Consider the following 25136-nt stretch of genomic DNA (forward strand, 5'->3'; position numbering starts at 1 on the left):
GCAGCTCGGAGGCCCCAAGACACACAGCAGCCGCGAGGGGTGCGGCCCCACGACGACCCGCTGCCTGGCCTTGGGTTTCCAGTTTCAGGTCGCTGTGCTTTTCGCTCAGTGAGGCGTTCGGTTCCGGAGAAGGGACAAAGAGGACCCCGCCAGCTCTGCTTCCCTTCGCACCCTCCTGAGTCCGGGCGGTGAGCCCGCCGAGCCCCGCAAGCCGCCGGGGACGGCGGGTCAGTGCGCAAGGGATCGTCGCAGGGCCGCCTGGCGCCCGCGGAGGGGACCGAACAGTTCTGTGACCCAGCGGCCCGACCCTCTCCTCCCAACGCCAGGTCCCAGAGGTCAGCGGGTCCCCACGCCCAGGCCCGGCCCCCGAGAGCCGACTGGCTCCGCCCACTTCGGGAAGGAGAGTCACTTCCGCCCAAACCGCGCTGAGGCCACGCCCCCGCGGCGGGCTCCTGACACCCGGCCGCTCGAGATTATTGCGTCTGCTCCCCGAACCTGGGAGGGTGTTGCTTGGCTGACTCTCAGGTTCCCGCGGGTCTCCGGGAAGATGACGGTGTCCTGCGCGCCGTATGTCGCCCGTTGCTTTCACCCCGAAAAGCGCTTTTCTTGGCGCCTGGTCGGGGTCCTTCTGGTGGCCCCAGTGCTCCTGCTGTCTCTGAACTCCGGTAAGAGCCTGCAGAGGCTGTGCCCTCTGGCGGTGAGCAGACACGTTTGCTCGCTGTGAGAACCCAGTGCCAGGCACACTGTGGCGGTGGAGAAATAGTTGCTAAAATTTATCAGGAGTGGCAGACCAAACATACTGCTCGTGAATACGTTATAACCCAAAAGAAGGGCTTTGGGGGAAAGGAGCTCGATCCTCTGATAGCATTTACCGATCCCGAGGGGACCCTGGTGGGCCAAACTCCGCCTCTGTGGGGCTTCTGTACTTACTATTCCCTCAGACTTGGAACCTTCTCCTCTGGCTCCTTCTTATCTCTCAAGCTCAGTCGAGGTGTCAGCCTCTCAGGAGGCCCCTCTCTGACCACCCTATGTCAGACAGACGCACATGCTCCAGCCCTAATCCCCCCTGACTGGGAGTCACCCCTGCAAACCTGTTTTCCGCTCTCCCAACGAGAATGCAGAGAGCTTCTCTGTCTTGTCACACTTGTCGTTCTAGATTTGCGATTTTTTGCCCAGTGTCAACGCTCTTGTATAAATATTGAGTACCAGAAAATGAATTATAATAATTATATAGATATAAATACATAATATAAATTAAATACATAATATAACGAAGCTGGGGCTTAGAGTGCCGGAAACAAGTCCTCCCGCTTCCAGGAGGAAGGTTCTTTAAACACCTGTCCTTAGGATGGCCTTCCTGCCGTGCCTAAGCTAAGTCAGGGGAAGCTGACCATCACAGAGGCTCTGTCTTCCCTGTTCTGTAGAGTCTGCAGAGCTCACCGTACTCTAATGTTGCTTGTTCCCGATCATGAAAAAGTTCATTTCTGTGGGGGGAGTAGCGTGGGGAAGGGCCAGGGGCAATAAAAAGAAAACAAAAAAATGTTTGTTTGTTTGTTTGTTTGTTTCCAAAAAATGTTTTGAAAAGGATCAAGTTTAGATGATCCTTGGAGCTCACAGTTGAATGTTGTTTGGAAGAGAGAAAATAAAATGACTGAGGTGCAACACGGAAGGTAGCAAAACTTAAAAATGCAGAAAAGGAAACACAAGGCCAAGTTGAAAGTTCAAAGGTAAAATCAGGATAGGTATGAAATTAGAGAAAGTACAAATGAGCCTCCTTATGTCGGTCAGGGAAAATACGGGACTAGAATACACATTCAGTTCTGAAGCAGCTCACAGGCCCGGAAGCAGGTTTGTAAGCAGGCAGCGTTGTGCCTGGAGGCTTCCCATCTCAGAGGTAGTTAGTTGCCAGCTGCATGAGATGGTAGAAGCCAACATTCGTCCAATTCAGAACAAGTCTTACTCTTCTAGAAAGGGTCTGCATTTTGGAGACAAAACCCACCATCTCCTGCTGTGAGTGGTGTCTCTTTTAGGTCTTTTCTTTTTCTCTGGTGGATGAAGCCAGGATAGACCATTAAGTGTTTACAGGGTAGTTTCTTACTTTCTTACTCTCCAGGTTATGATGCAAAGAGAGCAGTCCTTATCTGGTTAGTTGCTAGGTCACCAGAATCCTGGGAGTTAAGCAACAGAAGAAATCCTGTGGCCAGGTCTTTCTGGCCAAAGCTTAAAGATGATGCTTTTCAGTATTAGGTGCATCCCAGTATATTCTTCAGCGAGGTGTCCTGTTGGACACCAGTGGTCCTTTGAGTGCCAGATGGTTTTGCCCAGCTCCTCTGAGGGACATGCTGTGCTTGGTGCACATGGGTGAATGGAATCGGCCAGGGGAACTATTGAACACAGAAACCCGTGATAGTGATTGAGCGATCCATGCGGAGGACAGTCCAAGAGGAAGCCACTGGGCACTGCCTCCCGGGGGAAGCAGACGGTGCTTGCTAGAGGAGTAGTTGAGTGGATTCAGTATAAGAAGATGGGAGTGGAGTGGGGGTTGCAGCTGAGCAGGAAGGAAGGATGTTCAGAGCAGAGGGGAGCAGTGTGATCAGAGGCTTAGAGCTGTGACACGGCTGGGGGCTCCCAAGGACCATGGAGCTGCCCGGCGTGGCAGCTGGAGGGCAAGGGAGGCAAGGGAAAAGTCAAGGACTAGAACACGGAGCCAGTCACTGCGAAAAGCAACAGGATAGTGAGGAACGAACCATCCCCATAGTTAAAATTCAGGCATGATGTTGTTATCTGTCCCTTCAGGGCACTTGAGCCCTTTTGTTTGACTTAGCACACAGCAAATCTAAACCGGGGTTCCTTTAATTTCTCCAGACTCAGTAGAAGACCATTTCTTGAGGACGGCATTGCAGGGTGTTAGTGTAAGCGTGGGAGGGTTTCAGGTGAGTGTGGTGAGAAGCGGTGTCTGTAGTGGAAGCAGGCGGCCTGGCTGCTGGAGATGTTGGCCTGGGCAAGTGACTTAACCTACTGTGCCTTAGCTGGCCCATCTTAGAGAGGGGGCAATAGTGCCCAACCCGGAGAATAAGTATGAAGACAAGTTAAATTGTACTTAAAATAATAGTACAGGTAGTGTTGAACGTTTGCTATTTCTAAAATTATTAATACTATCACCACTATTGTTTTAAGAAAAAAGACGTAGAGTCTTCAGTTACTGTACTTGGGAAAAAATAAAATCCCCATTATTTGGAGTTGTCCTTTGGTAATGTTAAAATGCTGTTTCTAATAATAGCAGTAATGGAGAATGGGCCCAAAATGAAACAAGAAAGCGTAAATATTTTGACATCAAAGAAATCAAATACCCTGATTACAGGAAAGAGCTATCATTCAACCAATGAGAAAAGTTGAAGACAGGTGTAAAACAACAAAGAAAAAAATTATGATTTGTTGATATCTCTGGAAGAAGTTGGCTGAGCAGAAAAGGATGTGAGCTTTGGTCTAAGATAGTGTGTGGAATTGACAGCGGCACTCATTCAGCTCTGGTGGTCGGTGTTACAGGTGCAGTGAGGTGTCCCCCATGGTCCTCAGAAGGTAACAGTCTGGTAGAGAGCACAGACAATAACGATCCCCACTGTGGGGTAGTCTGTGGACGAAGTAAATGTGGATCATGAGGAAACTGACCACGGTTTTTTGATGACACATGTCAAGAGCCACAAGAAGTGGCCTGTCAGCTGAAACTGAAGCATGAGTGGGTGAGAGGGTAGGAGGAATACAGGGTCTCTGGTCAAAGCTAAAGTTAATTGAGGCAGGGAGGTCTGGAGTGTTGACATAATTGAGGTTATTTAATGGACACTGCCAGGAATTGAATAGGGCTTGAGAATAGGATGCAAGAGTGAGCAGAGTCCCGGCAATGATGGGCTTCACAAGACTGCTGGCCATGATAGACAGATAGACATGATAGACATTGTCACGAGGGCGTTGGGAAGTCATTGAGAAGTATCAGACTTGGATGAGCTTTGGTCACTGTGTCCATCAGCATGACTCTGGCATGAGGTGAATGAAAGGTGGCGAGGTAGCTAAGGGGGCCTGTTCAGAAACACTGGTAGCACTCTAGAGAAGAAATGGCAGTGGTTTGAACTGGAGGAAAAGGTGGAATTAGAGAGGCAGAACAGGCATTTGCGTTGTGAAAACTCTCTTGTTTGCTGGGCATGTGTGAAAACTGTCTATCTTGTTTGTTGGGCAAGAGGTCACACTCTGGCTTCCTAATGTTATCTGAGAGAGCATGACACTTTCCAGGTGGAACCAAACTCAAGTCCATCTGCCTGATGCACAGCAAAACCAATCACGGAGACATTAGGTATGCAGCAAGGAAAGTTTATTTGAGAAGCAACCAAAGGAGGCAGGAGAGCAGGCCTGAACCCCCCCCCCCCCGAAGAGAGAGAGGACAGTGTTTTTGTAATCGTAAGGGTTGAGATTATATACATATTTATGAAAAGAGCAGGGAAATTTAACAACTTATTCAAGAGGAAAGATGTAACTTGTACATTGAGTGTCCTGCATGCATACATCCCGTGTTCCCTTTGGGGTGGATACTCAGCATCAGAAGAGGACAGAATTTAGTCTCTGACCTCACGAAGTTATCTCAGGGCAAGGAGAGGGGGCTCCAGGCCTGCGCTGAGAGCCAGTATAACCTGGATTGGATCTTAGACTCCTTATCTAGGGTAAAGAATGCACAGCCTTGCTTGCTCATAGACTGGAGCCGTATCTGTTTGTTGACCTTGATTCCCAGGCTTCTGCAGTAACAGCTCATGAGTTTGTTAGTAGGGTCTGAGAAGACACAATAGCTGTTTAGGGAGAAACAGTTCTCTGGAAAAAAAAAAAAGTATAAACTTTCTTCTAGTTTCAACCTCATTAACCGTATGGGGTACATTTTCAGGGAGGCAATTGCATATAAACAGTCCAGCACCTGGGAGAGATCGAGGATGGAGACCAGGATTTGGGACAGCTCTTCTGAGTGGTAATGAGGTCACGGGAGTGTGCACATCCACAGGGATATGCGGAGTGGAGTAACCAGGATTCCCACAGCAACCCATTAGGAGCGTCACATTATCCAATTGGGCAGAGAAAGAAGGAAGCCAGAGGACAAGCTGCCAAACTGGGTGGTGTGCTTTCCTGGAAATCAGGGAGAGAGCTTTTCAGGCAGGAGAGAGCAAAGAGGGATCAATGGCTGCAGAAGTTATAGACAGGGTAACTAATATTACTGGGGAACATACTGTTAAAATAAATTTACCAAAAACGGAGTCAACTAATGACTTTTTTTTTTTTTGAAGATTTTATTTATTTGACATTGAGAGACACAGCGAGAGAGAGAACACAAGCAGGGGGAGTGGGAGAGGGAGAAGCAGGCTTCCAGCCGAGCAGGGGGCCCAACATAGAACTCGATCCCAGGATCCTGACGTGAGCCAAAGACAGATGCTTAACAACTGAGCCCCCCAGGAGTCCCAACTAGTGACTTTGAAAGTAATTTGACTGATTTTCATAGGCCCAGAAGTGAGTGGGAAATGAGAACTACAATTGACAGGTGTAAATGCAAGAGTCTCTCTTTGAGACAGCAAAGAAAATTTAAAACTCAGTAGGGTGGCCATAGGACACATAGTGGGTAGGTCAGGTTTCATTGCAATTCCAGTTTAGGTCAGAGACCATGATTTTCTGAAGGTAGTGTTTTGGGCAGGGCTGTGGGTTTGTGCTGGGGCCAGAGAGTTATTTTAATTTTTGCAAGGCTAGGGAGCATTGTAGGATTTTTGCATGTGTAGAGGTGAACAGTTGGATTGCTCTATAGTAGAGCACTTTCAGTTTCCTGAAATTCCCCTGGAACATTAGGGAATTTTCTGCATGCAGACTGTGGGATTATATAATGGCATCTATTGTTCAAGTATTGTAATGCCCAAAAAAGCAACATTATGATGTATTTCCATCCATGATATTGACTGAAATCAGTGCAGTTTACCTGTCCAAGTCTTTCCTTGAAGTTGCAAGCCATCATCAGACTCCAGAGTTCCAAGATAGTTCTAGCATTTCTGAAGCACCCACTGGATACACAGTGCCATAGGAAAAAGACCTACAATCCCTGACCTCTGGGAAGTTGCTTTCTATGAGGAGACTGAGCCTGAGGTGACAAGTTATCATTAGTTTGTTTCAGACTATGGGAGAGTCACTGGAGCAGGGTGCTGTGTACTACAGAAGGCTTCTTAGAGAAGAGGCGAGTTTTTAAATGAATTTAGAAAAAAGTGGGAAAGGTTGCATACCTATATATATTTTAAGATCATAAACATTGATTTTGTCTCTTCAATTTATTGTTGCATGAAAATTCAGCTTATTCCCCATCAAATAAAATGCTGATAGCCTGTTACTTAAAGCAAGCAGGGCACATCCTCCACTCCTCCCACCACCTGGGTAAAAGCATGTAAGTATCATTAAAAGCCTGCCAAGGATCTTTCCATTTATTCGGTATTACCTACATCCTGTCAGACCACAGTCCTTGGCTGGTGCATGAGATAAATACGTGTATTTTTTAAAATGCATAAAAAAGGCATACCAAAAAAGATTTCATGTTCTTAATCTCTTATCCCTAGATGCCTGTGGTGAGCCACCAAAATATGAAACTATGTTCCTCAAGAGTGCCCTTAAAAAATATTATGAAGTTGGGGAGGATATATATTATCAGTGTCACCCAGGATACATAGCTATGAGCTCTGTCGTGACTTACTGTGAGAAAAATCACTCATGGTATCCTATTGAAGAAGCTTGTTACAGTAAGTAAACAACAACAACAACAACAACAAAAAAAAAAACAAAATTGTATTTTGCTTTCTCTAGAGATTTTTACAAATTTAGGGTCCATTTTCCACTACTAATTTTTACATTTCTTTTTTTTTTCTTTAATTTTTTTCTTTAATTTTTTCCCACCACAGCAAGATTTTCTCATGTGAAAATTGGTTTCAGGGAGCAGTATTTTTTCCAATATTTAAGAAATTCCCAGGGGATCTTTTTCTTGGCAATTGTTTACCAGGTTTAATGTGAATTTTAAGTTTGTATACCAGTTAGTTACAGAAAATGATATTGCATTAATTGCAGAGAGTAGTACAGAATTTTGACTTTGATTTAAATCTGTTAAATTGGTGTTAAAAAAAAACCCAAATTTTAAAATTTTATTTTAGGGAAAGAATGTACAACTCCAATACTCGAAAATGGTGAAGTCTATGCCCCAAATAACTCCTTTCAATTTGAAAATGCAGCTCACTTTTTTTGTAATGAGGGGTAAGTTGCTCCTTAGAGGAAATGAGGTAAATGTTACTAATTCCATTTTTGTTTTGCTCCTCAAGCATTTCCGTAAATGTTGCACTTTTAGCCAAACAAACCTTGAGTTTTTTAAAGAGACTGAAAAGATACATAATTAATTCAAAGAAATCTATTTTGAAGGAAAGCAAAATTGTCTCATACTTATATATCTATAATAAGTTTATTGTGAGCATCAAAAATGTAGTAATCACAGTGACTTTATCCTTGGCAAAGTGCACCCCATTTAAAATGCCAACTCTCAGATTTGAAGGAGGACTCACAGAAATGTTGTGTTCTTGAAGTCCTCTGTTTCCTTACTTACATTGATGGTTCTCTCCATTACTGTGAACTGGGTACTGAAGTCACCAGCTAGTAGGAATGACTGTTATGTAGAAATGCATATTTCTTTGTTCGATTCTGTCAGTTATTGCTTCATATGTTTTGGTGGTATGTTATCAGGTGGCATAAATATTTACAACTGTTAAATCTTCTTACTGTATAAACCCTTTGTTGATGTATAATGTCCTTTGTCTCTTGTAACCTTTTTTGATTTACAGTCTCTTTGGTCTGATATTAGTATAGCCAACCTTACTGTCTTTTGGTTACTATTTGCTAAAATATCTTTTTTCAGTCCATTTACTTTCAAACTGTTTTGTCCTTGGATCTAAAAGTGAGTCTCTTGTAGTAGCATATAGTTAGATCATGTATTTTCATCCATTCTACCAATCTCTGTCTCTCAATTAGAGGGTCTTAATCCATTTAAATTTGAAGTAATTACTGATAAGGAGTCAATTACTTCTGTCATTGTGCTGTTTGTTTTCTGTATGCCTTACAGCTTTATTCTGGCCCTCATTTCCTGCATTAGTGCCTTTTTTTGTTTATTTGACTTTTGTATTGAAATATTTAAGTTCCTTTCTCATTTCCTTTTATGTCTATTCTATGGCTATTTTCTATATGGTTATCATGGGGACTATATTTAATATCCTAAAGTTATAACACTCTAATTTGAATTTGTACCAGTTTAATGTCATAACATACAAAAACTCTAATCCTTTAGGACTCCACTCCCACCCCCTTTGATTGTTTATTATACAAAATTACATCTTTCTACATCGTGCGCTCCAAAACATAAACTAATTGTACTTTTAAATTAGTCCTTTAAATTATGTAGAAAACAAGATTTGGAGTTAAAAACCAAAGTTACAGTAACTCTGTGTTTTACATTTCTGTTTTTTTTTTCCCCTTTAATGTATTAGTCTCTTAGGTTATAAAGAAAACAAAAATTGCACTTATACAATAATATAAGCTGTTATAATTACGAATGCATTTACATTTAATGAGATATTTATTTCTCCATATGACTCAAAGATACTTTCAGCATCCTTTCATTTCATCTTGCAGGACTCCCTTGAGCATTTCTTACTTCTTGCAGGGGACATCTAGTGGTCACTGAGTCCCTCAGCTTTTGTTTATAGAGTCTTAGTTTCCTCTTCACTTTTGAAAGGTAATTTTGCCGGATTGACGTTTATTGGTTGACAGTTTTTTCCTTCTAGCACTTTTTGGAGTATACTGTCCCACTCTCTTCTGGCCTTCAAAGGTTCTGATTAGAAATCTGCTGATAATATTATTGAGGCTCCCTTGTATAATGACTCACTTCTCTCTTCCTGCCTTTGAGACTCTCTTTTTGTCTTTGTCTTTTGAAAGTTTATTACCTGTCTTAGTTACTCTTTGAGTTCATTTTTCCTGGAGGTTGTTGAGCTGCTTGGATATTTATATTCATGTCTTTCATCATATTTGGGATGTCAACCATGAGATACTCTCTCCGCCCCTTCCTGTCTTTCTTATCCTTCTGGGACTCCCACAATGTATATGTTGGTCTATTTAATGGTGTCCCACAAGTCCCTTTGGTTCTGCTCACTTTTCTTCAATCTTTTTTCTTTCTTTTCCTCAGACTCAATAATTTCTATTGTTCTAGCTTCATGTTCACTTATTTCTTCTGGTGCTTAAATCTGCTTTCAGTGCCTCTAATGAATTCTTTGTATCCCAGTTATTTTACTTTTATGCTCCAGAATTTCTTTTAAGGTTTTCTGTCACCTTATTGACATTCCCATTTCATTCATATATCATTTTCTTGACTTTCTCCTGTTCTTCCTTTAGTTCCTTGAGCATGTAGTTATTTTGAAGTTATTTTGAAGTCTCTGTCTAGTAAATCTGCCATCAGGTCTTTTTCAGAAACAGTTTCTGTTGATTTATTTTTTTTTTCTTCAATGGGCCAAGCTTTCCTGGTTCTTTGTGTATCTTGTAATTTTGTGTGTGTGTGGAATACTGGACCTTTGAATTCTTCCCTTTCCCTAGGGCCAATGTTTTATGTTACTGTTCATATTTTTGTGGTTATGGTAGGGTATCTTTGCTGAGGATCAGACTGACCTTTATTTACTGTCAATTTAAAATCAATTTAATTAATGTATAGTCTATTATTAGTTTTAGGGATAGAATTTAGTGATACATCATTTGCATTTAACACCTAGTGCTAACTACACCAAGTGCCAGTACACTCAGTAACTACACCCAGTAACCCCATCCCTCCACCCACCTCCCCTCCAGCAACCCTCCATTTGTTTCCTATAGTTAAGAGTATCTTATGGTTTGTCTCCCTCTCTGATTGCATCTTATTTTATTTTTCTTTCCCTTCTCCTATGTTCATCTGTTTTGTTTCTTACATTCCAAATATGAATGAAATAATAAAATATTTATCTTTCTCTGACTGACTTATTGCACTTAGCATAATACCCTCTAGTTCCATCCATGTTGTTACAAATGGCAAGACTTCATTCTTTTTGATGCTGAGTAATATTTCATTATCTCTATCTCTATCTATCTATCTATCTATATCTGTTTCACATCTTCTTTATCCATTCATCTGTCAATGGACATCTGGGCTCGTCCTATATTTTATCAGTCTGACATTTAAACTAACAGTCTTTCCAGTCTTTTCTGAGACTTTCCTTGGGCATGCACACTCACTTCTTAACTTTCTTCACATATGCAGTTGGTTTTGAATATTCTAGTCTTTAATGCCTGGCTCTGGAGAGTGAAAAATGAAGTGGGGAGCAAATAGTCCTGGATGTTTACATCCCCTGGAAGTCACTTCAGACAGTTAGAAAGGGGCTTACAAGAGTTAGGGGTAGGTATGACGACAGTGGCTGCCCACCTCTTTGAATGCTTCACTGTGATTGGAAGCAGAATTCAGTGATAAGAGCACAGATCCCCAGTATTTGGAGGACAGGGTCCTTTTTGCCCACCCTGGCTCCCCAGAACTGCTTCTAAGCTGCTCCAGGAACACATACAGAGCTGTCTGCTATGGGCGGGAGACACTGTGCTATGGTGATATTGACTGAAATCTATGCAATTTACCTGTCCAAGTCTTTCCTTGGAAGTTACAAGCCATCATCAGACTCCAGAGCTCCAGAATAATTCCATTAGGCAGATTCCGCCATTGCAGATGTTGTCTGGCTGGGGAGACAGACTGTTAGTGCTTCCTACTCTGTGTTTTCCTAGAATCCTTCCCTAAATACCATAATGTAGGAAAAAGGCAACTGGATCCTATATAAACCGTTTCACCGACTATTTGTTTTAATTTGATCAAGTAAAAATATTGGAACATCTAGTTAGTAGTTACATAGAGCAAGCCTGCTAGGCAGTTTGAGGGATACAACAAGTTTAAGGTATAGTCTCTTCTCAAAAAAGTTGTAGCCTTGTTGAGAAACACAATGTATAGAGGACATGTCAAAACAAAATAATAAATGAGAAGTAGCAAATAAATAGAAATATTCATGCTTATTACAGTAAAAGTCCAGCAAGAGAAGAGAATTTAAATGAATTTAAATCACAAGAGAATATTTCATTGAGTAATATTCCTGAGCTAGCCCCAGAAAAATATTCTTACATAAAGAATATTTTTTTTTAAGATTTTTTATTTATTTAACAGACAGAGATCACAAGTAGGCAGAGAGGCAGGCAGAGAAAGAAGAGAAAACAGACTCTCCACGGAGCAGAGAGCCCGATGCAGGGCTTGATCCCAGGACCCCGGGATCATGACCCGAGCCAAAGGCAGAGGCTTTAACCCACTGAGCCACCCGGGCACCCCATTACCTAAAGAATATTAACAAGAGCTAAAAATTGCCCTAGCACTCAGTATGTACCAGATGCTAACTCATCTAATCCTTGAAACTATCCCATGAAGTATGCACTGTTCCCCTTTTCACAGATGATGAAGCTGAGGAAGGGGACCATTAAGGGACTTGCCTGAGCTCAGACAGAAAGTGAGTCACAAAGCTGAGACTCAGATCCAGACCGGCAAGCTCTAGGGCCTAATCTCTCTACTCAGTTGTTATTTTTACTGAGAGGAGTGGTGTGAACATAGATGTAGAAATGAATGTGTAATGTGATTGCTGGAGATAGCAAAGAGGCCAGAATGACAGGTACAGCAGATTTATTTAGACATCTTTGCTTTTGGTCAATGAGGGTTCAAATGTAGAAATTCTACTTATTTATTTATTTAGAATTTTTTATTTATTTGACAGAGAGGGAGCACAAGCAGGGGGAGTGGCAAGCAGAGGGAGAGGGAGAAGCAGGCTCCTTGCTGAGCAGGGAGCCTGATGTGGGTCTCCATCCCAGGGGCCTAGGGATCATGACCCAAGTTGAAGGCAGATGCTTAACCATCTAAGCCATCCAGGTACCCCTAGAAACTCTATTCAATTAATAGCAGATATGGTTAGCACTTTCACTATATGTTATTTGAGAAACTTCTTCCTCAAACTACTGTTGTGTAGAAAAGCAACAGTATTAAATTTTTCATTTTTATGTGCCTCTTGTTAACTAATAAAGAAAACAGTAAGTTTTTCTTTTCTCAGTTATTACTTATCTGGAAAACAAGCTGTAGTTTGTCACCGTCGTGGAGATGATGTGTATTGGGGTGATGCATTCCCAACATGTAACAGTAAGTAAATTTTCATTTTAGAATTTAGACAAGCAAGCCTCAATCTTTTGGGCCTCAGATCCCCTTTATGCTTTTAAATTGACAAAGATCCCAAAGAACTTTTCTTTATGTGGGCTGTGCTTATTGATATTCATTATATTGGAATAAAAAATGAAAAGTTTTAAAAATAATTATTCATTCATGTTTAATAGTAAGCCCAATACATTAAGATACACAGCACTTTTTTATGAAAAATAAATTTTCTGAAACAAATACTGAAAATAGCGTGATTGTTTTACATTTTTGCAAGTCTCTTTAATATTTGGCTTAAAGAAGGACATCTGGATTCAGTCTATTATGAAAGCACACAATTTGTAGCCTTGGAAAATTTCACTGTATGTTCATAAGGATGAAAGTGAAGAAAGACAATAACTTGGCATTATTGTGAATCACTCATTCAGCGTGTGTGTGTGTGTGCGTGCATGTGTGTGTGTGTATAATTTGCAAATGGATATATTTAAAGAGTTTCTCAGCTAGCAGTGAATTTTATTTTTAATCACAAGCATGTCTTCTCATTAAAATTTCAGTACATTTTATGGTGACCAGAACAAAACTTAGCATGGCCTTATAAAGTAATAATAGGTATTTCATATAGGTATTCAAGGAAATGAGTTTTGTGTTTTGAAAGTTTATTTGTGCATAGTTTGAATTTGGGATCATTCATTTTCTCATAGAAGCCTAAATAAGTACTAGATTCACAGCTAGCTTGTAGAAATTGTTAATGAATTTACTGAAGGTAGTTCATAGGACTTTATATTGCTTTAACACTTTTCCTTTTGCCCTTTATTTCCTCTTTTTCTTTCCTTTTTAAGAGATTTACTGTAAACCACCTAAAAGAATAAAAAATGGAAAATACAGCAATAGTCACAGAACTCTATTTGAATATAATGAATTAATTACTTTTACTTGTAATCCTTCAAATGGACCAGATGAATTTTCACTTGTTGGAGACAGCAAACTTATTTGTATTGACGATAACAAGTGGAGTAGTAACCCTCCTCAGTGTAAAGGTAGTGATATTTCCATTTATTTCCTTCTTCATTTGTAAATCTTGAACTTGGAATTTTGTAAATAGTTTTATCTGTAAGTAAACAAAACAGTGTGTATATGTTTCCTCTTCCTGTTAAATTGACTTCCCTTGTAGATTAATACAGGTTCAAGTGAAATCAGTTCTAGTTACAGAGTTCCCTGCTCCTCATCCCACCTGTTCTCAGCATTCTAGTTCATACATGGTGATCTACTATGTATATACATGAATTATGAATTTTTTTCTTGAAAGAACCCAAAAATTCAACACCTACTGGGTTAAAAATAAGAAAATATTTTTTTATATTACAAGATATCTGAGAGTTCTGGCTACAGAATAAATTGTAAAAGACGAACCCTCTAACCACAAAGATTGAAAAGCTCTGGACAAAACATATTTAAAAAAACAATATTAACAATGAAGAGTTATCAAAAACAGAGAGGCACTAGAGGGGATTTGACTCTTGGAAGAAAGGGAGCACTGAATAGCAGCAAAATATTTACTCTTTTTTTCTCTTTTTTTAAAAGATTTTATTTATTTATTATAGAGAGAGAGAGAAAGATCATGGGTGGGGTGGGGAGAGGGAGAAGCAGGCTCCCCACTAAGCAGGGAGCCTGATATGGGGCTCCATCTCAGGACCCCAAGGTCATGACCTGAGCCCAAGCACCCCAAAATAGTTACTCTTTTCAAGTGCATATAGAACATTCTCTAAAATGGGCATGATAATTTTTAACAAATTTCAAATAATTGAAATTATTCAGAATATATTAACTGATTACAGTGGAATGAATGTAGAAATAAAACAGATAACCTAGAAAACCTTCAAATATTTGATAATTATGCAAGACACTTCTGACCAACCCCTGAGTCAAAGAAGAATTCACAAGAGAATTTAGAAAGTATTTTGAATTTAATAAAAGTGAAAACATGGCATATCAAAATATCAAATTTGACACATCAAAAACAAATTGCTTAGAAGAAAATTTATGAAATGAAATAGTTATGTTAGAAAAACAGAAGTCTCAATAATCTATTCTTCTTTTTATTTATTTATTTATTTTTTTTTTTTTTTAAGATTTTATTCATCCACTTGGCAGACAGAGACCACAAGTAGGCAGAGAGGCAGGCAGAGAGAGAGGAGGAAGCAGGCTCCCTGCCGAGCAGAGAGCCCGATGTGGGGCTTGATCCCAGGACCCTGGTATCATGACCCCAGCTGAAAGCAGAGGCTTAACCCACTGAGCCATGTGGGCATCCCAATAATCTATTCTTCTAAAAAAGAAGAGCAGATTAAACTCAAAACAAGGAGACAGAGGAGATAATATCAGTAGAAGTAAATCAATGAAACTGAAAAGAGAAAATTAATGAAACCAACTCCTGGTTCTTGGAGAAAAATGAGTAAAATAGATAAAGTTATAGCCAGACTGAAAGAAAAAAAAAAAAAAGAAAGTACTTTACCAATATCAGGAATGAAAAAGAGGACAACACTAAATATCCTACAGACATTTAAGGGATAATAGGGGAATATTATGAAAGCAACTTTTGTGCTTATAAATATGATAACTTATATATGAAATTGACAAATTCCTTGGAAGACACACAATACCAACCAAGGCTCACCCAGAGATACATATAACCTGATAAGTCATCATCTTCTTGCTAATATGGGGCTATGCCCAATATGGGGCTTGAACTCACAACTCTGAGATCATGAGTCACATGCTTTACCTACTAAGCCACCCAGGCATCCCTGAATAGTCTTAAATCTATTAAAGAAATAGAATTTTTAGTTAAAAAACTCCCCACAATGAGAATAGCACTGCCAGATGGCCTCCCTGGAAAATTCTAACAAACATTTCAAGAACAAATAACAGTAGCTCTACGCAAACTCCTGAAAACATTTAGGAGGAGAGAATACTTCTCAACTCATTTCTGAGAACATCATTATCCTAATGCAAAAACCAGACAAAAACTTTGCAAGAAAATTACAAACAATATCTTTAATGAACATAGAACCAAAACTTCTCAAAATAGCAACAAAACAAATCCTGCCATATATAATAATAATAATATCTCATAGCAAAGTAAGATTTATCCCATAAATGCAAGATTGGTTCACATTTAAAAATTAATCAGTGTTGGGGCGCCTGGGTGGCTCAGTGGGTTGAAGCCTCTGCGTTCGGCTCAGGTCATGATCCCAGGGTCCTGGGATTGAGCCCCACATCAGGCTCTCTGCTCAGCAGGGATCCTGCTTCCCCCTCTCTCTATGCTTGCCTCTCTGCCTTCTTGTGATCTCTGTCTGTCGAATAAATAAATAAAATCTTTAAAAAAAATTAATCAGTGTCATTTACTATATCAAGAGAGTATAAATAAGAAAAAAACCACAATCCTTTTAATTAATATTTTTTAAAAAGCACCTGACAGAATTCATCTTTTTCAGGATGAAATTTCTCAACTAGGAATAGAATGGAAGAAATTTTCTCATCATCAACAAAAATCTCAGAGCTAACATTTTATCTAATGGTAAAACACTAATTTCCCTCATGGTAGGAACAAGAGAAGGAAAGCCACTCTCACTACTCTATCCAGCATTGTACAGCATGTCCCAGCTACTACAGCAAAGCAAGAGAAAGAATTAGACATACATATTGGAAAGTAACAAAGTCTCTGTTCACTTATGACCCAATTGTCTGTGTAGGAGATTCCAAAGACTGAAGTTTTAACAAGGTTGCAAAATATAAGATCAACACAGAAGACAGTTATATGTCTATATACTAGCAATAAACCATTAGAAATTGAAATTTGTATTTACAGTTTCTCCAAAACATGAAATACTTGAGTATAAATCTAACAATATATATGAAAGATTTTTAAGGCTAAAACCTACTAAGCACTAATAAAGGAAATTAAAGAAAACCTTAATAATTGAAGGGATATATGTTAGTTATGGTTTGGAAGATTCAATATAATAATCAGTTCTCTGTAATTTATCTAAACTCAGCACAATCCCAATAAAAAATCCCAGAAGAACTTTTTGTATAAATTAAACTGATTCTAAACTTTATATGGGAAGACAAAATAACTAGAATGGTGAAAACAATTTTGAAAAAAATTGGTGGATTCACTCTACCTGATGTTAAGACTATGTAAAATATACTTAAGGCATATAATCAAGACAATGTGCTAAAGGTGAAAGGATAGGCATATAGAGTAGTGGGGAATGGTATACTGAATCCAGAATTAGATGCTTGCCAACATATCCAGTTGATTTTCTTCAAGTGTACAGGTATATAAACAATTCGGTGGAAAAACAATAACGTTTTTAACAAATGGTATAGCACAATTAGACATCCATTTACCAAAAAAAAAAAAAGGAACCTTGACCAAAGTTAGCAACAGAAGCCAAAGTTTATTCAAAATGGATCATAGAGATTCAATAATTCCACTACTGGGCATTTACCTAAAGAAAACAAAACACTAATTTGAAAAGATATGCACTCCTATTTATTGCAGCATTATTTACAGTAGTTAAGATATAGAAGCAACTTAAATGGCCATGAATAGATGAATGGCTAAAGAAGCTATGTTACACACACACACACACACACACACACACACTCACACAAACACGAGTATTACACAGCCATAACAAAGGATGAGACTTTTTGCCATTTGCAAAAACACAGATAGACCTAGAGGGTACTATGCTGAGTGGAATAAGTTAGATTGAGACAGAAAAATACCATATGATTTCACTCATATGTGGAATCTAAAAAAAAAAAAACGAAAGCAGACCTATAAATAGAACAAACTGATGGTTGCCAGAGGAAAGAAAGGTGGGAGATGAAAAAAAATCGGTGAAGGGGAGTGGAGAGATACAGACTTCCCACTATAGAATGAATAAATCATGGAAATAAAAATATAGCATAGGAAATGTAGTCAATAATATTGTATGGTGACAAGTGGTATCTACACTTGTGAGTCTAGCGTAACATGTAGAGATGGTAAATCACTATGTTATACACCTGAAACTAACATGTGTCAACTATACTCAAATTTTAAAAATTCTTAGAAATTAATAAAATTGGGGCACTTGGGTGGCTTAGTCGGTTAAGCGTCTGCCTTGAGCCCAGGTCATGATCCCAGGGTCCTGGGACTGAGTCCCACATGGGTCTCCCTGCTCAGCAGGGAGCCTGCTTCTCCCTCTTCCTCTGCCACTCTCCCCTGCTCCCTAATAAATAAATTAAATCTTTTAAAAAATTAATAAAATTTAGGGGGGAAATTGGACTACAGATTTACATGTAAAACGTAAAACTGTAAGACTTTTGCAAGAAAACAAACAAGATATTTGTGACCTAGTCAAAGATTTCTTAAATACCATCTATAAAGTGTGATCTTTTAGAAAAAAAAAATTGGATGTTCAACTCAAAACTTCTGGTCTACAAAAGAAGTGTTAAAAGAATGGGGAAAAATGAGCATAGAGTGGGAGAAAATATTTGCAAAGCACATATCTAATAATGGACTTCTATCTATGATACATAAAGAATTCTCAAAGCTCAATAGATAGAAAACAAAGCAATTTTTAAAAAATAAAAAAAAAATATTTGAGTAGACACATTTCAGTAAACGTGATATGTGGGTGGCAGAAAAGTACATGAAAAGTTTCTCAATACAATTAGAAGTTATAGAAATGTAATTTAAAACCACAAAGAGATATCACTAAACACCTATTAGAATGACTGAAATTAAAAACAAATGACTAATACCAAATACCAGCAATGGTATAGAGCAATTGGAACTTTCGTACATTGCTGGTAAGAATACAAAGTGGTATGACCATTTGGAACCCATTTTTTCATTTATAAGTTAAACATATACTTACCATATAGCACATCAATCCAAGTAAAATGAAAACATGTGCATTTAGGAACCTTTATGAGAATGTTCAGCTGCCTTAGTTATAATCAGCCCAGATTGGGAACAACCCACTTGTCCCTCAACTGGTGAAATGGATTAGCAGCTGTGGTACATCCAGATGGTGGAATGCGACTCAGCAATAAAAAGGAGTGAGCTCCAATCCATGCAGCAGCACGAATGACTCTCAGATGCATTATGCTGAGTGAAATAAGCCAGAGTCAGAGGCTGCGATCCCAGTATGACATTCTGGAAAAGCAACTGTACAGAGAAAGAAAACAGATCAGTGTTTGGCTGATGGTGAAAGTGATTGTGTGGGGGTGTGTAGGGTCAATTACAGAGTGGCATGAGGATGTGTTGGGGGGTAATGGAACTTGTCTGTGTCTTTATTGTGGTAATCACATGATTATTTGCATTTGTCTGCCCTAATACAGCTGTATTCTTAAAAGGATGAGTTTTACTGTATGTAAATTGTGTCTAGCCGACATAAAGAAAGCCATTATTGCCACTAACAGCCATCTAGCCCAACAGCGCAAAAATCGGTGAACCTGAAGTCAGGAGAATATGATTTGAAAAGAAATACTGGAAAGGGAGAGAGACTTACAGACCTGTGGAAGAGTAGCGAGAAGTCAAACATACAAGCTGTTGGAGCTTCAGAAAGAGGAGAAAGAACAGGGTAGACACCAATTTGAATAAACATGGGCCAAATATTAATCACATTTGTCCCCAAACAATAACCTCACAGAACAAGAAAGTCAGGGACCCCAGCAGGACAAATACGTTGTTTTCATTTACCAAGAACCCCCCAGGGTCGAGTGACTGAAAACAAAAGGTGTGCAAGGAAAAGCAGTCAGGGAGAGTGGAGAATAAACACATGTCACACTGTCCTCCCCACCCCCCACCATTGCCTGGAATAGGAGTGACAGCTGACTTGTCCTGAGGAACGCTGGAGACTGGAAGACAGTATTTGCTAGGCTGCTGGAAAAAACCCACAGCACTTCATCTAGAATTCTCCGTCAGGGGTCAGGGGGAAATCTTTCAAATCAGAAGGTGAGGAAATGACACCTTTGGAGCGAAACCCAAGCCAGAGAATCACGAGCTGACCTGCGCTATAGGAATTGCTACCGGAAGGTCCTGGGCTGAAGGGAAAGGACAGCTGCTAGAGAGTCGGAATCCCTGGGAACAGAGGAAGAGCAGTCCTCTGGTTGAAAAGGTGTCCACTCTCCACTCTCTGGCCCTTATCTACTGCTCAGATTTAATATCATAACATGTTCTGTTGTACTCACTGCTCAGCCCTGTGGTTTTGTTTCCAAATTCTCCCAAGCCTATGAGTCGATTCTGAAATCCATCTGTGAGGTCATGACCCGTGTGTACTTCTTAAGAGGGAGAATAGAATGGGAACTAGCAGAGTCCTCCGGTATGAAGCTAACTTGTGTTTCAGGCCTGTGTGCTCATATACTGGTTTATAGCAAAAAATGTGTTGTTTGATCTCTGGGTTGCCGGCCAAGATGTTTGCAAAATGCTGCCCTAACTCCATTGGCCTTTCCATTTCTTGAACATTCCATTTGTGTGTTATTGCTACCTGAGAACTTCCTTTTTGCCTCTCTCTGCATGGCTGCCTGCTTTTCAACTTTTAACTTTGAGCTCAAGTATTGCCTTCTCAGAAGGTGTTTCCCACCTTTCTAGAAAACCAGGCTACTGCGATCAGTGTCAACATGACCTTGAAAAAAACCCCTAGGGCAAAGAACACCAAAAGTTGCTCTTGAACTTACCCCAGATTTGTATGTGGTGGTCAGGCCTTTCTCAAACCTTATCAATAATGGCGAAAAAATGTAGGAAAGCCAATAAACCGTAATGCTAGTCTTTTTCAGGTGGAAAAAAGTTATTGGATTTCTCTAAATCTGTCTCCCAAGAGCTAAAATGTATATATGCATACAGGTTTATTTGGTGGTTTTTTTTTTTTCCTTTTAATTAACACCTGGGCTTTCATTCCTTGTATGTTTCTTCCTGCTGGAAATTATTACCTTGTGCTATTTTTTCTGCTCCTGTGTTCAAGCAGCTTTCCACTAATTTCTCCATTTTTCAGTGGTCAAATGTGAATATCCAGGAGTTGAACATGGAAGAATGGTATCAGGAATCAAAAACAAATATTCCTACCAAGCTGCGGTTCTATTTGAATGCTTCCCAGGCTTCTATCTGAATGGCAGCAACCCAGTTTTCTGTGGTGGGAGTAGTACTTGGGAGCCTGCAATGCCAAAATGTATCAGAGGTACAAATGTCTTTTTCCATCTTTTTGTGTTAGCTTTTATTGTTTCTTTGGCATCATTCAATCAATGATATTGAGTCATTGAAAAGAAGAAATTTTAGTATTTAACTCTGTCTTGTGTTTATTCCCATGATGGAGGCATGAGATGATTTCTGTGTTGTGATTTTGTATGTTTTCAGAGGGTCTTAACACATCATGTATATCACATGGGTATTTAAGTTTCTCTTGGGTAGTATTTTTAGGAATGAACAGCGACCACTTTTAGAGTCAATTGAAGCATGAGAATTTTTACATGAATAAGTCAAGAATGAAAGGCATAATTCATATAAATGAAAGCGGAAATGCCCAAGTAGTTGATTCTACGTTATTTGATTTTTCAGTATCTGTTTCTCCGAATGTAAAACCTCCAATTTTGAGTCATTCAGATTAGTCCTTTCCTGCCTATATTTAACAAAAAAATCCTTTACTGTTGTTTGATTTACACTCATTCATCATTGTTAGTAACGAAAGGATGAAGGACATATTTATAGCCATTTTGGTTGTTATATATAATTACTCTAAAACTATCTGGCATAGTCAGCAGATATAAACATGTATGTAAACTTGGATAAGTTACATAAAGTGTAAATGGGATACATTTAGCACTTAGCACAGTGCCTGGCATATAGGAAGCTTTTAAGGGTAACTCGTATGACTTATAGCATCACTCAAATTAATACTAATGAAGAGGAAGGTCTATGGCTTCTATTTTATTTTTAAGATTTATTTATTTAGTTAGTTATTTAACAGGCAGAGAAGCAGGCAGAGAGAGAGAGAGAGAGAGAGATGGAAGCAGGCTCCCCGCTGAGCAGAGAGCCTGATACGGGGCTCAATCCCAGGAGTCTGGGATTATGACCTGAGCTGAAGGCAGAGGCTTTAACCCACTGAGCCACCCAGGTACCCCTATGGCTTCTATTTTTTAACATGTCATTGACTTTGCTGTTTTATTCCGTTTAAAGATGATCTGTTGGCTCCTTTAGAGTGTCATCCTGATCCAGGACTATGTCTCAGTTGTTGGACTGCAACCAGTTTAGTGTTTTGTTTTTGTTTTTGTTTTTGTTTTTGTTTCTATGTAGCACAATTTAAACTGGGAAATTTCTGCTATCTCCAGAAAAAGGCCTGAATGTCTTCCCTCATCCCCAGCCCTTGCCGCTTCATACAATTATTATTTTTGTTTTTATTAGGCATTTTTATTTGGCAATTGAACCTAAATTTCAAAGCAACGAAAAGGCAGGAAAAATTGTTATTCATTAAAACGAAATGAAGGATTTGTTGCAGGGACCCCTTGTCAGCTACTCTACGTAAGACTTGAAAGCTGATTTTGCTCTAATAGAAGGAAATATCTTCCTGATTTGAGGGCTGCTCTCTCTGGCCTCTGTCTCAGAAAACACGAGACAACAGAATAGTGGGAAGAGCATTAGCCCGGGCTGACCTCATCAGGGTCCTAGTTTGGCTCTGCTTATTCAAGTCACCTCATTCCTGGGGACTTTACGATTTCATGGAGGTGTTGAACTCAAACAGATCATGAATACTGGCTTTTAATTTGTTTGTATATTTCCTATGGCTGTACTATTTGAAAGGATTTGGGAGAATTATGCATATTAACATGGTAATGAGAATACTTCTTTTTATAATTCCTATAAACCTAGTACCTGATAGCCTCCTTGTGTACTTTAGTTGAGTGCTATGAGGTTTGGAGGGAAAGAAATATTTTTTTGGTGGACTGATATGTTAAGATTGCATATGAAATTTATACTCCTTGACCCATTCATATTTACTCACATGGGCCTGGTGGACATATACACTGTGGTGCAGTGTTTGTTGATATGTTCTTTTCAAGGAGTTGAAGTAAAAGCATTTCAGAAAGAGTTTATAAAACACCAATAGAGTTTATGTTGGGTTTTTTTTTTTTAAGATTTTATTTATGTATTTGAGAGAAAGAGAGAAATCACAGGTGGGGGAAGGGTCAGAGAAAGGAGATGCAGGGTCCTCTCAAAGCAAAGAGCCTGATGTGGGTAAGATCCCAGGACCCTGAGATCATGACCTGAGCCAAAGGCAGACACTTAACTGACTGAGCCACTCAGGTGCCCCTAGAGTTTAGTTTTTGAAACAATTGTGAGAAAAAGCTTGTGAAGAGAAACTATAGGGATCTTTTTAAAAAATAAAATCAAAACTCCCTATGGGATTGTTAATCATTTTTTATCATTGGTTAGAAAAAGACTATATCAAAAGGATCAGCAACATATAATGGTGCTAAGGCAGATCTAAATGTGCAAATATTTTTTAAAAGGCCCAAGAAATACTAGGCAGATAAGAAAAAGATACTTCTTATGTAGTATGATACTACCTGGACGGTATTTTTTTTTTAAATATGTGTGTTTACTCTGAGCACATTATTTTTATAATTTACTATCAGTTAACTTCTAGGATTTCCATATAAAACACAAAGTTTTGGTGGACATTCTTATATATATGCATGCTTATGTACTTGTGCAAATATGTATTAGGTTAAATTCCCAGAAGTAGAATTGCAAAGTTTGGAAAGCACGTGTGTTTTTCATTTTGAGAAATAATGGATCTTTTTAAGAAATAAAAAATAAAAAATTAATATTAAATCCATAATTTTATAATGATAAGGCTGGTGAATTGAATCAAATTTATTTTTCCAGGTTTCAAACCTACTTATCCAACCAAACCTCCAGTTTCAAAGTATCCAGGTACACTAATTCTTTCTCTTGCTTTTATTGTTAACAACTTGATAAGGTGATGAGTACAAAGTTATGTCTTGTTCTAATTTGCATTTCTATAATTTATCAATGAAGCTGAACTTTTTTTGTTCTGCATTGATTTATCCATAACCTTTGCTCATTTTTTAAAAATTAGGTTTCTAAAATATTTCTCGTGTTGATTTGTGAGAGCTCATTTTAAGTTAAAGCCTTTTTCATATGAATTGAACATTCTTTCAGGGGTTTTTTTGGCCTTTTCACTAGTCAGTTTCTTTTAAGATTGTTTATTGTATACTATTAATTATAGATTGTTTTTTAAAAAGATTTTATCTTTTATTTGAGGGAGAGGGAAAGAGAGTGCATGAGGAAAGGGGAGGAGCAGAGGGAGAGGGAGAAGCAAGGAGCTTAGCAGAGAGCCTGACCCGGGGCTCCATCAGGACCCCCGGATCATGACCTCAGCAAAAGGCAGACGATTAACTGACTGAGCCACCAAGGTGTCCCTAGATTATTTTTTATAACTTTGTTGCATGAGTGATATATGAATATGTTTTTGTAAATTTTCAAACACTGTGAAAATAGACATGTAAAGAATTATACTTCTTTCTCTCTAGTCTATTACCTGAATTAATCACAGTTAATAGTTTAGGGTGTCTCTTTATTTCTGTGCATCAGCATTCCTTAGATGTGTAATTATACATATAGTTGAGTATTTTTCCTTTTATCGCAAACAAAACTGACGTCATATTGTATATATTTTTCTGAAACTTGCAATTTTTCCACTTAATGTTTTATATGGGGATTATATTTAGATTCACTGTTATTCTTTTCAGTGATGACTTTGAAATGTATACTGTATTTATTTGACTGTTCTGTTAGTGGTCTTTTACATGTATAGAAATTTTACATCAGTAGGTAGATGGATTAATGGATGTAATGATCTTTTCCCTAGTGGCTATGTATGTTGTATCTTTCTTATAAAAGCTTTAGGTCTACCTCAAGCTACAACTTCCTAATCATGTCAACCCTGAGTTCTGATTGCAGTCTTTGCATTTAAGTCGTTAGTGCATCTGAAATTCATTACGGTGTCTGAAGTGAGATCCAGTTCCTCTCCCCTCTACCCACACCCACCCAGTGGCAGAGTAACAACATTTGTTGAATAAGTTGTTCTTTTTCCAACTGTTTTCAAGTGACAATTTTTTTGTCATTAAATTCATAGGTGTTCCAGTCAGCTTTCTGTTTCCTTGAACTCTGACCGTTCTTATAACAGCACTGAATCACTTTTTTCCACTCTATGATCTGTTTTAATATCTGGCAGAATACTTCCTTTTCAGAAGTGTTTGGACTGTTTTAGTATACATTTCAGGACACTATTGCATCCAAATCGTTTGTAACCATCACTACTACCTGCCTACCAAACCTTTTCATCGTCTCAAATTAACACATTATAGTCTTTAAACAATAACTCTCAGTTCCCCCCACCACCCAGCCCTGGTAAACATTCTGTTTTCTGTCTTTATGAATTTGATTAGTCTAGGTACTTCATAGAAATTGAATTATTTCTGCCTCATTTTATTTAGCATAATGTTTTCAAGGTTCATCCACCTTGTAGCATGGATCAGAACTTTATTCCTTTTTATGGCAGAATAATATAGATTGTTTTGTATATTTTGTTTATTCATTCATCTGTTGATAGACATCTGGGTTGTTTCCACATTTTGACTACTCTGAGTAATGTTTCTCTGCATATTGTCTTCCAAATGTTTGAATCCTGTTTTCAATGGTAAACTTGAAAATAGAAAATTT

At 38.8% G+C, this 25136-nt stretch overlaps 1 protein-coding gene across 2 annotated transcripts in view; it reads left to right on the forward strand.

Moving 5' to 3' along the window:
* The first annotated feature begins 441 nt into the window (after window positions 1-441).
* CD46 (CD46 molecule) overlaps window positions 442-25136 on the forward strand; it is a 29522-nt gene continuing 4827 nt past the window's right edge. The window contains exons 1-7 of one of the 2 annotated variants that reach the window (XM_080824429.1): window positions 442-665; window positions 6621-6800; window positions 7206-7305; window positions 12240-12325; window positions 13177-13374; window positions 20389-20571; window positions 23277-23324. In XM_080824429.1, the coding sequence (XP_080680555.1) occupies window positions 548-665; window positions 6621-6800; window positions 7206-7305; window positions 12240-12325; window positions 13177-13374; window positions 20389-20571; window positions 23277-23324 (913 nt within the window). In that variant the 5' untranslated portion in view covers window positions 442-547. The remainder of the gene's footprint in view (window positions 666-6620; window positions 6801-7205; window positions 7306-12239; window positions 12326-13176; window positions 13375-20388; window positions 20572-23276; window positions 23325-25136) is intronic. The other variant, XM_080824430.1, reaches the window with a different exon arrangement.

The sequence above is a fragment of the Martes martes genome (assembly GCF_963455335.1).
Source record: "Martes martes genome assembly, chromosome: 15".
Classification (NCBI taxonomy): Eukaryota; Metazoa; Chordata; class Mammalia; order Carnivora; family Mustelidae; genus Martes; species Martes martes.